Source organism: Acyrthosiphon pisum, chromosome X (assembly GCF_005508785.2).
Source record: "Acyrthosiphon pisum isolate AL4f chromosome X, pea_aphid_22Mar2018_4r6ur, whole genome shotgun sequence".
Classification (NCBI taxonomy): Eukaryota; Metazoa; Arthropoda; class Insecta; order Hemiptera; family Aphididae; genus Acyrthosiphon; species Acyrthosiphon pisum.
In genome coordinates, this window is record NC_042493.1 from 92,892,377 (window position 1) to 92,905,139 (window position 12,763).

General features: G+C 30.1%; 1 protein-coding gene across 1 annotated transcript; it reads left to right on the forward strand.

Annotated features, from left to right (window-relative positions):
• The first annotated feature begins 4,760 nt into the window (after positions 1 to 4,760).
• On the forward strand, positions 4,761 to 9,972 carry LOC100167933 (glucose dehydrogenase [FAD, quinone]-like). Its single transcript, XM_008186998.2, has 5 exons — positions 4,761 to 4,908; positions 5,082 to 5,252; positions 7,471 to 8,195; positions 8,331 to 8,624; positions 9,181 to 9,972. Exons 1-5 carry the CDS (start codon positions 4,761 to 4,763, stop codon positions 9,727 to 9,729), a joined length of 1,887 nt encoding a protein of 628 aa, XP_008185220.1. The 3' UTR covers positions 9,730 to 9,972.
• Positions 9,973 to 12,763: the final 2,791 nt, after the last annotated feature.

Sequence of the window (12,763 nt, forward strand, 5' to 3'; positions counted from 1 at the left end):
ATCAAGTCTACTTGAAATCGACTTTCCCACATTTTTGATTTTTTGGTTTTAGCTTCTCCAAAAATTGTAATACAAAAATGTTCAAATTCTCTTTTTTATATGACTTTTTCTGGACTTTGGGAGATAATATCAAAAATGTGGGAAAGTCGATTTCAAGTAGACTTGATAACGAATTTAAATCTGTTTTCAGAATCCTTATCGCTTCATTAGATTAATTGGTATGTTTGGCAAAAAACACGTCTAAAATACTATGTCACGCGTGTGTTAGACGAAAACAGAAAATCACGGTATCGAATCCCCTTAAAACGAAATATAATCACTCATTGTAGCTATGTACTCGACAGTAACAATGTCCGGCCACGTCGTAAAACAATTGTACTCTTTCAGATTATTATTATTGTACCTAGTAATATATAATATTATTATTATTACTTTAATGTTTATACTGCATACTATGTCAATTTAATAACATTGAATTGGTATCGATTTTATATGTTTTTCTATGAATGCCCGCCCTACACACAATATTTAACTTTGTCGTAACAATTGTATTTTAGTAACTCGTTCTAAAACCTATAATGTTTTCCCCTCGTTTACACTCCAAACGAATGACCCTCAATGTATTATATTAAATTTAGCTGTCATTTCAATTTATAGCGAGGTACCATCATACGATTATCGTTTTACTTCCATTCCTTAAGACCTCATCTAAATTACTTCAACTACTTCAATTACTTTTGTCTTTAAAGGTCGCGAACGTCAAATGGTTGCTAGATAAAGCACAACACAATTATTAAATTAAAACAAACATATTAATATATTATAATATTACACTTAGGTCCGTGTGTTCGCGCCTCTCCGAATTTATCACCAGTCCAAATTAATTAATTTAATCTCAGAAAAAATATTACATAGGTATGAACCGGAGACCTATATATTAGATTATGATCTATATAACATCGTGTTCATATACTGCATATTATATTTTATATTATAACGTTAGGAATAAATACCGTCCATGCAGTGGCATAGCCTGGAATGTTGTGTATGAAGGGTGGGTTTTATCCCCATTAACCACCCGTGGCTACGCGTCTGCGACCATCCATAGTAGGGACCTATACAACTGGATTCGGCTTATTTTTATTCAATAAAAAAAATTAAATGCGAAATGTTACTTCTAATAATATTTGTATGGCTTCCCTGCTGCGACTATCGGACCACTGCCAGCCGGGGCATGGTTGGCGTTTCTATAATACTTAGCCACAGCTGTCGAGTACTGCAGGGAAAATATGCCTTTGTACTCTATTTTTGCTTCAATAGGAAAAATAACAAAATACGAGATATTTTATTTGAGGATTACGAATTTCACGAAATCGATTTAAGACCCTCAGCAATGATAAAATATTTTCTTTATAAATGGTCGCTGCAAGAATTCCCGGTGCTGGGCCACATGTGATTGTTATGGTAGAGAATGACTTGATATTGTAGTGGTCCTGCAAATATTTTATAGCAATAAATAATTGTAATGTCTAGTCGTACAACCGTAGAAATGTCCAGAAATGTATTTTTCGTATATCGTGCACAAGTCAAAAATGTCAGAATTTAAAAAAAAATTGCATAAACTTACCGTTCAAATTAAAGTAAAGTTGTCCCTCGTAAAACAGTTTTTATTATGGTGTACATTTGTAAAACGGAGATAACACACGCGGGTGGCGTCCTCAACAAGCTGTAATCGTATATATTGTAATATTTACAATCAAATTTCAATGACTTTTAAACGATAATTTTCAGCAAAAGTTTTCAAACACTTTAAAAATAAGCCTCAAAATCACATAATTTGTTTCAAAAAAGTGTGTCTGCAGGTAAAATAGATTTGTTCTAAAATTCCGCAGGTCGATTAAATCGAACAATGGCCTTCAAAAATATACTATTATATTCTAAAATTAAATTAAATAACTATTAAATAAAATTAATATCAAATAATACCGTGATTCACAAATAATTATTTGTAAACAATGTTAGCAGCTATAGGTGTGTGTTTAATTGTAAAATAGGTATTAGCAATTAGCTGCAACGAAATAACCAGCACATAATATTTCGTTTATATTGTTATATTATATTATACTCTTTAATATTATAGGTAGGTATAATCAAGGCTGAGCAAGTTTTTTTTAACTCAGTTAAATTAAGTTAATAAGCACCAATAAAGTTAAAAGTTAATTTAATTATTAGTTATCTCAGTTAAGTTAAAAGTTAATATACACTTTTTGTTAACTTTTTATTAAGTTAAATTAAAGTTAATTTGTTTATACAACGCTGGCATGCTTAATTTTTTTCCAACCCAAAACTAAATATATAAACTGTAGTAGTGTAGTGTTTATACTTTATACAGTATTTCTATATAAGTTAGATTCGAATGAAAAACATTTTGAATATTAAACAAGTCACAGTAAATATTTTTTGACACGAAAACAAAATAGATTGAAATAGTGAAATGTAATAAAGTTAAAAACAAAATAAATTAACCCAACTATTACTTGATACTTCTTAAAATGAAAAATAAATTCGTTCATTTCACGTTAATTAAAAAAGAAAAGTAGTAAGTTAGCAGTCAAGTTAACGAAAAGCCAAAAGTAACTAGTTAAGTTAAAAAGTTTAAATTAAATTAAAATTATCCTATCAAACCCCAGGATTCGGTGCCGACCAGTTGTACGGAAAATAGGCAATTTATAATATGTGAATATTTTCGTAGGTATCGTTGAATACATGTGTTGTATGTGTGTGTGTGTGTGTGTGTGTGTGTCTGTGTGTCTGTGCAGTAGTGTAAAAAATAGTGGGACGCTCAGTCATCACACAATTCAACGATCATGCGTCGTCGACGCCGTGCGTTAAACTAATATTATTTACTATGTTTATTTATTTTACCTAAAAACACCTATCTTTTGCGCGTTGTATTGATAATTTACTTTTCCAATGAAAATTATTTGAAAAATTACTCAAGTCCCAAAGTAAAATATAAAACTGAAATTGATTTTTTAAACCGTGTCACTACAAACTCTGAAAAAAGTGCGTTGACAGCAAATCGTCTAAATAAATTGTAGTATTTACACAATATTACACACGTTATCAAACCATCAACATCTTTTTCTAGAAATCCGTTTGCATTTTTTATATTAGGTATTTAGACGATGAAAGGAGTGTAGATAAAGTATTAATTTTTACAATAGCTTTCGTCATTATCTGGAGATATTACTATTTTATTTTTAATTACCAGTGGCACAGCCATGTCGTTAAAAGCACATGCTCATAATTCAGCCACTAAATACCATGGCAGGTTACCACAGATTTTTTTAACTGTAATCTTTTAAGGTATAATGTAAACGTTTTTTGTGAATCTTTCAATATTCTTGTTTTGGTTGCGAGGGTCGTGTTAAACCTCATTTTAATGTAGGTATATAAACGTATGGTAAGAATAATGCCTGCTAGTTTTTTGGATGTTAATCAAAATTGGTCAAGAAATAAATATTAATTAGGTATATTATGAGTATAATAATACTATGATGCTTGAAAGTAGATATTAGTACATTACAATAAAAGTTTATTTTATATAAAAATTATTATTGAAATCCATGTTCAGAATAATTTGTCTTATCTGTATACCGGCAAGTTGAAATGATCGACAAGATTTATAATTATAATATAAGTACCTATTTGAAATCTGTTTATGGTTTCTAATCTACCAATAAAATTACTAACTAACGTATCGCTGTAAAATAGGTATCAAAACCTTAAGCCGGATTCACCGCTGCGTTGTATACTTGTGTGTCGTATTGTGTCGAAAATCGTATTGTGATTGGACGTCACTTTTTTGATATCATGTAAAAACCAAGTCGCAGCCGAGTTTATCAAGAGGGAAAATTTGACTACATTCAACAGACATACAGCGTAGCCGTGAATCCAGCTCAAGGGGATTGTATACCGATGTAAAAATATAGTAATGGAGACCAAAAAGCGAGACAACAGTGTGGGGCTTTGGGTGATCGGATTTTATTTCTGAAAAATGCTCTGAAAATTGTTGTTTATTCTACTAGTAATCGATCGGACATTTTTCTTTTGATTATTAAAGTTCAGGATATTTTAATCATAAACTGTTTTTTTAAACATTCATAATAGTTTAGATTTTCGTACTAGAAAAAAAACCCTCGATCGATCATTAATGGACAAATCAAGTAAATAAGATCTTTTTTTCAGAATTAAAATTCGACCGTTGAAACTCATGCAGTTTTGTCTAGCTTATTATACTTTTAACTAAAAAATACAAAATTATTAATATCTGTGTATAATGTTTTATTGACATGTACGTGCACGTGCGGGAGTGCTCCACTATTTATTTTAAACACAGTCTTTTAAAAACTAATGATCACTTACTATATGCACACATTTACACACATAAAAAAATGCCTATATTGAACTCTTTAAAACCGATCGGTATCGAATCCCCTTAAGAGTTAAAGTATATTCTAAAGATAGATAACATAATATGATAACCTAATTTAAAATATTTTTGTACGGCCCTTAGATCATATAGAAGTGAAGCCATTACAACAACATAGGTAGCGTGCTAAATACACAATTGACAGTTGATACAAAGGGAGTGTTATTTTTGTGCTCTGCTTACACCATTTAAGTGACGTGGAAATAAGAAATAAAAAAAAATGGATCGGGCATTCACGATAGTACTTCCAAAGCTTGCAAAGAACATGTACTTTCTGGGCATTTTGTATGCCACTACTATTTATTATCACCGAGGCGATGTGGGTGATAATAACGCATCGGGAATCAAAGACCTTCCAGCGAATTCGATCTTGAGCCATTATGATTTCATTATTATCGGCGGTGGAACGGCAGGTAAAAATAATACATATTATATCGTTATTTTATAAAATAATAATAATATACCTACCTAATACGTGCGTTGTACTGTTACGTTCGTACATTTATTATCACGACATCGAGTTGATAATTTTTTCAAAGTTAAATACTTATGTTTAATATAATATAAAAATACAAATAATTTTCAGGTGCGGTGCTGGCGAGTAGATTAAGTGAAGTTGAACATTGGAGTGTATTACTTATAGAAGCTGGTGGACACGAAACGATATTATCAGAAGTGCCTATGTTGGCTGCCCACCAACAACTATCCGATATTGACTGGAAATATAAAACCGAATCTCAGGATACAGCGTGTTTGGGTGAGTAATATTTAAGTATCTTCCTACTGTAAATAAATATATACGGACATTTGTAGACTCAATGTGTTCTTAATTTCTTTAGGTAACATTATAATATCTCAGTCTTACAATAATGTGGTATTATTTAAATGTTGTAGGTACTCTTTTGATAAACAATGATTCAAAAGTTTTGTAAAGTTTTTCTACAGTTTTAAAATGACACAAATATTACAATTTTAGATTCTGAGTAGAGCGATGAATGTATTGATTTTAAAATGATGTGTGTTTTTATTTTTATTTTATTTTTTATTTTTTTTTTGTGTCTGTACACGATAATAAGTTGAAATAATGCTTCGATTTTCAACTTCAGTATCTTGTTCGATGGGAAAGTGAATATTGTTGGTGCATTGGAGAGGTCAAAATTTAAAATTCCTAGTAATTTTCAAAAGCGCCGTGAAAAACAAAAGAAAAATTAAGAAGAAACTTTAAAACAAATGACCTTAGGTACACAACATTTTCTCTGGTTGTTTCTATACACGATAAAATTTTCAAAATATTTTGATTTGTTTTGAACTGTTTAGGGAAATTTTCAGCTTCCAACTAATCAAAACATTAGTTTTTTTTTCCATGAATGTCAATAAAAATTTATTTGTTGGGTAAAAATACTTGAACATTTAATAAAAGGCTCCTACTATATTGTTACATTGACATTTGAAAAATATTAAAAAATTTTTAGTCACAGCTTTTTTTTATAAGCATATTTAATGTTCAAATCTTGACAAAATACGGAAAAATTACGAAAATTAGCAAATTATTTTGAGTTGAGAATTCATAAAAATTTTTCTTTTTAAATCTACGATTTGAGAATGTAATACAGGATTGCTTATAAGATTATCTACCTTTTTTTTTAAAAAAAAATGTCTATCGGAAAGTCAAATTAAATTTTTATGAGCGTTTGAAATTGAAATTTGTACAAGATTAGATATTCGTTCGATTTCTCATGTAGCGATTTTCTTATTTTGTTGTAATTCAAAAACGAATAACTGTAGATACATAACAATTTCTCGGAATGTTTATTTTATCAATTCTTATACTTGATACAATTTTCAAAATATTTTAATTTGTTTTGAGCTGTTTACGGACAATAAAATTTCATTTTTCATTTTTTTTATTTTTTTCTTTCTATGAATATCAATAAAGTTTTATCTGTTGGGCCAAAAAGTATAAAAATTTAATACAGGACTTCTGATATATTACTACATTAGCAGTTGAAAAATATTAAATATACATAGGCACAATTTTTTTTTATAAGCCTTGAAAGATCGAATTTTGACAACATTTATCAAATTTAAAATTGATTAATTATTTTGTAGTTAAAAATGTATAAAATGTTCAACTTTTATATCTATGGACTATGGATTCAAAATTTAAAACAAGATTCCACGTAAATAGTTAATTCTGTTACCAAAAATTAAAAAAAAGTACATTTACACAGTTTATTTTTATAGTCATTTGAAGTTCAAATTTGGACGAAATTACAAAATATTAAAAAACCTAGAATAACTATTTTAGTTATTTTGTTAAGATTGTATAATATTATTCGAGGATGCTTGAAACTTCTAAAGTATACTATTATATATCTGTGATAGTATCACGGTTTATTGTTGATGTATAACACGTTATAAGTACCTATTGAATATTGTGATATTATTTATTTGGAATTTATTATAGCTACCTATATAGGTCAATATTTTTTTTTAATACATAAGATAAGCATATAATATGTCTTATACCTTTACTAACATACCGTCTCTGCTCAGAATCGTTTTTCTTGTACAAAGATAGTATATCATTGAATTCAAATTTAATACCACCCATTATACAGTGACCCACTTGTAACCTACTGTACAGCAGAGCGAAATCTACTTGCCCACCTCTTTAATTTTCCCAATACCTATAACTTATAAGTTGGTGATCCTAAAATATGAAATGTACATACAGTGAATCTGGTTTTAAGTCTGACAAAATGTATTTTATCGTATAATCATAAAAAAACATAGCCTTAGAAATTTTAACTTTGCGTTCATATAAGATATTCCTCATTATACTTAAAATGTTAAAAATTCCTATAAACATGATATAGTAGGTACATATAATATTCATATAAACATATACTGTACTATATACATAATTAAATATTTTATGTGTAATTAATTAAATATATTATATTATATTTCAGCTATGAATGAAAAAAGGTGTAGGTGGTCTCGAGGCAGAGTTTTAGGCGGGTCCAGCGTAATAAACAATATGTTGTATGCGCGTGGAAACCGATTTGACTTTGAAGACTGGACGAAATATGGTCATATTACAGGTTGGGGGTACGATGACGTGCTCCCTTATTTTAAAAAATCTGAGGACAACAAAGATCCGTCCTTAGCGCGTACTGCATACCATTCGGCTGGCGGCTATCTGACGGTGTCGAACGCGTCGGCCAATACCCCATTAGCTGAAGCATTCATGGAGGCCGTACAAGAAATGGGATACGATGTACACGATGTCAATGGCCAACGTCAAACGGGTTTTATGGTACCACAAGGATACATTAGAAATGGTTCAAGGTGCAGTACGGCTAAGGCGTTTTTGAGACCAGCCAAGCTGCGAAAAAATCTGCATGTCATCCTTAACACGCTTGTCACACGCGTTGTCATAGATAGTGTAACACTCAACGCGACCGGTGTCGAACTGTTCAAAAATCACACTAGGTATTACGTTCGGGCGGACAAAGAAGTGTTGCTGTCAGCGGGCCCTATCAATTCTCCGCAGCTCCTGATGTTATCGGGTGTAGGTCCGGAAAATCATCTAGAAGAAATGGGTATACCTATTATTTTCAATTCAAGTCACGTAGGAAAAAATCTACAAGACCACATCGGACTTGGCGGACTGACGTTCTTGACAAATCAAGAGGTGATACTTTATTAATTAAAAATGATAAAAAGTTTTTTTATTTTTATCTTATAAAACTATTGTAATTACGGTCGTTATACATACACACTACACTGAATTATAATTTAACCACATGATCTTTCGCTGGTTGTATAGGTGTCATTAACGCATAACAGAACGGAAACCGGCAATACGATATACAGCTATGCAGCAGAACGCAATGGGGTACTAACGATTATGGGTGGTGTTGAAGGATTAGCCTTTATTAATTCAAGACCCGGCGGCAATCTATCAAAACACCAACCAGACATTGGGTTGAACTTAGTGTCTGGTTCCACCGTTACTGGTCTTAATGGATTCAAAACGTGGAAAGCTCACGGGCTAAAAGAATCGTATTACGATTCAATGTATAAATCGATTCTTTACAAAGACGTTTGGTCCGCTATACCTGTGAGTAAAATGTCTTAAAAAAAATATGAAAAACGAAAATTTTAGATTTAAATTGTATAGAGTATATCAGAGTCGACACGATAATTAATAGTGTACACACATGTGCTTAATCAAAATATTTTCATTATACTTAAATATTTTATACATCGATAATAATTTGTGCTAGGTAGGTACCTACTTGCCTTAATTGTTTTCCGATTTTTTTTGTTTTTCATTAAATGTTTCACGTAGAACACGTTGAACACGGATTATTCATTGCGCATATTGTTTTTGATATTTATTTGTACTTGGTGCGCTGTTCGAGAAATATAATTTTTTTTAGTAAATTATTTTTGATTATTTTCTTTAGATATTTAAAAAATAAAATAGTAATTGCATAGACCTATATTATAGCTGAAAATATGTTTACTGTATAATAATCATTCTCTAAATCTGAACTAAGAATATTCAGAGTCCAATGGGCAACAATAGTAGGTACATACTGAATCACAACCCACCCCCATCCATCGCCATGCCCTGTGGAAATAATCAACATTTCATTATTGTATATCTGCAGATATTGTTGAAACCCAAGAGCCGAGGTGAAATACTGTTGCGGAGTGGCGACCCGTTCGAATATCCGAAGATCGTGGCCAACTACCTGACGGCAAAAGAGGACGTGGATACGCTAGTCAGGGGCATTAAGTTTGTGTTGGATTTGGCCGAGACCGACCCTCTCCACGAGTTCGACAGCCGTCTGCATGACGTACCGTTCCCTGTTTGTAGTGCCGTGCCGCGACACTCAGACGACTTCTGGGAATGCATGGTCCGACACTACACCGTGTCCTTAAACAACCAGGCGGGTACCGCAAAGATGGGTCCCAAGTGGGACAAGACTGCCGTGGTGAACTCACAGCTCGAGGTGTACGGTGTATCCAGGCTCCGGGTGGTGGACTCGTCTGTCATGCCAACGCTGGTCTCCGCCAACAGCAACGCCGTCGTCATTATGATCGCAGAGAAGGCAGCTGATATGATTAAGGCTACATGGCGCAATGAGCGCCCGTTACGTGATAACATGGGTTCAGAGAAAGCGAAGATAATATACGAAGACTTCAATATTTTTTAACATTTTTTTTTTTTTTTTTTTAAACCCATATAATAATATTATCATAAAAATTTGTAGAACATATCAGCCTACTGTTAATCTCTAGCCCACACAGAAAAACGAGATAACACGCATTCACTCAATCTTTTTTTTTTGAACTTTATGAGAAATCTTAGAGTACAATAAATTATTCCCCATTACAAATATTATTGTGACTAATATTTTTTTGATTTTCCTTAATATTATCTCTAAACAATTTAGTGTCCATTTAAAGTGCAAAAATGTTTTTCACTTTCAAGTCAAATACAAATAAAATATAAAACTCATTATAACATGTAAAATATTGTCTTCAATAATTTTTGTAATCGATGATTAAAAAACTCCAAGATTATTTAAAAACCATAAAAAACCATTTAAAATTAATGCGTTGTATCTAGGTATATGTTGGGAGAGTGAAAAAAATATTGCACTGAAATCCTCCAGTCAAAATATTTTGAAAATTTTACTTTGTACAGAAAATATAGTAATATAAACATTCGATGAAAATGTTATTTATCTACTGTATTGTTTTTATAGTCACGAGGATACATTTTATTTGCTCTCGTATTCATTCTTTAGATAATGTTAAAAAAATAAAAAAATCAGACTTAATCGGAAGTCGGCTAAATTAAACAGGAAAGCTCAATAGTAAACTATACCTATTAGATTATTTTACACACCTGCATCAATCATTAATTATTGGACACGTTTTTTACTGACAATGTCAGTGTCTAAATAATTATTATAATTGCGCCACTTCTCATAAAACACTTTAGATAATTTATCATTAATTATGTGGTATTTATACTGTTATAAATTATTCTCTTGTAATAGTGTTAAAATAATATTTTTACAGTTTTTTTATATTTTACTGAAGTATAAGATTTTCAATAACATGATAATATAATATGATGTCCTATTCAACCTAGCCGCTGTTGTATGAATTAGATTTAATTTGCGATTTACGGGATTTTTACGACTTTGTAAGTATACCTATCCCTAATCAGTGTCACGACTAAATAAATTATAAAATGTTATTTAGCCATGATAAATACTCGGCTAGAATAGGTATAATTTATATTCCCAATGGATTATGGTTTAATGGATATTTAAGGATTTAGCTTAATATCATGCAGACGCCCGACATACAATCGTATTTCGTAGGCAGTAAAAGTGAATCGTAATAAAACGCATTGATATTATATTACCTATAGATATATTATGTATAAAAAATTCTAATGTATTTTTTAAAACAATTACATCTCTCTCTACAGAAGTCGTATATTATTGGAAACACAATATATTAATGTATTCGATAGAGGACAATTCGATCTTAAAACAAGTTATATATAGTAATTATTCATAGGTATCACCATTTAGATGATAATAATAAAAAACTAATAAATTCTTTACGCTGTGCATCATGGTTTAAATATTTAATAAAGAAAACAATGAATAATTAAAAAAAAAGGTGGCAAGTGGGTGTCACTCTGCTGTACAGTAGGTTACAAGTGGAACACTGTAATGTATGGTATTAAATTTAAATTCAATGATATAATATCATTGTAGAAGAAAAACGATTCTGAGCGAAGACAGTGTATGATATTACTAAGTATATTTGATGATATTATTGTGAACGAAGTAATTTATATATAACCATTGATTATACATAGTATAATACTATGTATAATCAATGATATAACCTATTTACGTGGAACCTTGTTTTAAATTTTCAATCCTTAGCTATTAAAGTTGAACATTTTATACATTTTTAACTACAAAATAATTATTAAATTTTAAATTATGTAATAACTAATTATTAATAATAATAAATAATTATAGAATAGTAGACCTAAAAAAGTTTATCAATGCTAAGAAATAAGAATATTATTATGTGTACAAGTACAACAGAATTGTCATAAAAGAAATATCAAAAATCCAAATTCTAATTTCCATGTAATCGATATCAATATTATTATTGAATCGCAATTCGCAATGGCTGATGTAGAATTTCTGAAAATAATAGCAATTTGGACGTTTATAAGTGATTCGAAATTCAGAGTAAGTTGTCATATAAATTATAATTATTACCTTACTTAATATTCCTGCATTGATAATATTAAATACCTAAACCTAATGCGGGTATCGTGTTAACTCTTTACTCTATACTACATAATATGCTCTGTAAGACAATTCTACTGTACCTACTACTGAACTGTTCTTTAGTATTCATAAGCGCGGTATATATTGTTTAAATTTAAATTTGTATATATAAGTTATAAATTATTATATCAAACTGAAACATGAGTCACCCAATTGTGTTAAAAATTCATTATTGTTTTTAGATTCTGAGTGGAACGATGAATGTATTGATTTTACAATAATGTGTGTTTTTTTTGTGTGTCATCACGGTTTGGGGGCAGTAAAACTGCTTCGATTTTCTTCAACAGTATCTTGTTTGATGGGAAAGTGAATCTAGTTGGTGCATTCAGGAAGTCAAAATTTGAAATTTCATATAGTTTTCAAAAGCGTCGTGAAAAACAAAAGAAAAATTAAGGAAAAACGGGAATTTTTACGCAAAATCTGTTTTTGAGAAAATTGATTTTGGTTTTTGCTGTAACTTTAAAACGAATGACTGTATATTCATGAAATTTTCACTGGTTGTTTAAATTTCCAATTTCTATACATGATAAAATTTTCAAAATATTTTGATTTGTTTTGAGCTGTTTACAGACAATTTCAGTTTCCAATTTTATTAGTTTTGTTTTCTATAAATGTCAATAAAACTTTATTTGTTGAGTAAAAATACTTGAAAATTTAATACATGGCTCCTACTATATTGTTACAATGACTTTTGAAAAATATTAAAAATCCATAGTCACAGTTTTTTTTTATTAGCATTTAAAGTTCAAAAATTGACAAAATATATAAAAACCGCGAAAATTAGCAAATTATTTTGAGTTAATAATTCGTGAAAATTTTTCTTTTTAGAACTAAGATTTTAAAATGTAATACA

Coding starts and splice junctions, on each gene's coding strand:
- LOC100167933 (XM_008186998.2), top strand. CDS start 4,761: ATGTACTTTCTGGGCATTTTGTATGCCACTACTATTTATTATCACCGA. Junction 4,909..5,081: donor TATCGGCGGTGGAACGGCAG/GTAAAAATAATA, acceptor AATAATTTTCAG/GTGCGGTGCTGGCGAGTAGA. Junction 8,196..8,330: donor CGTTCTTGACAAATCAAGAG/GTGATACTTTAT, acceptor CTGGTTGTATAG/GTGTCATTAACGCATAACAG.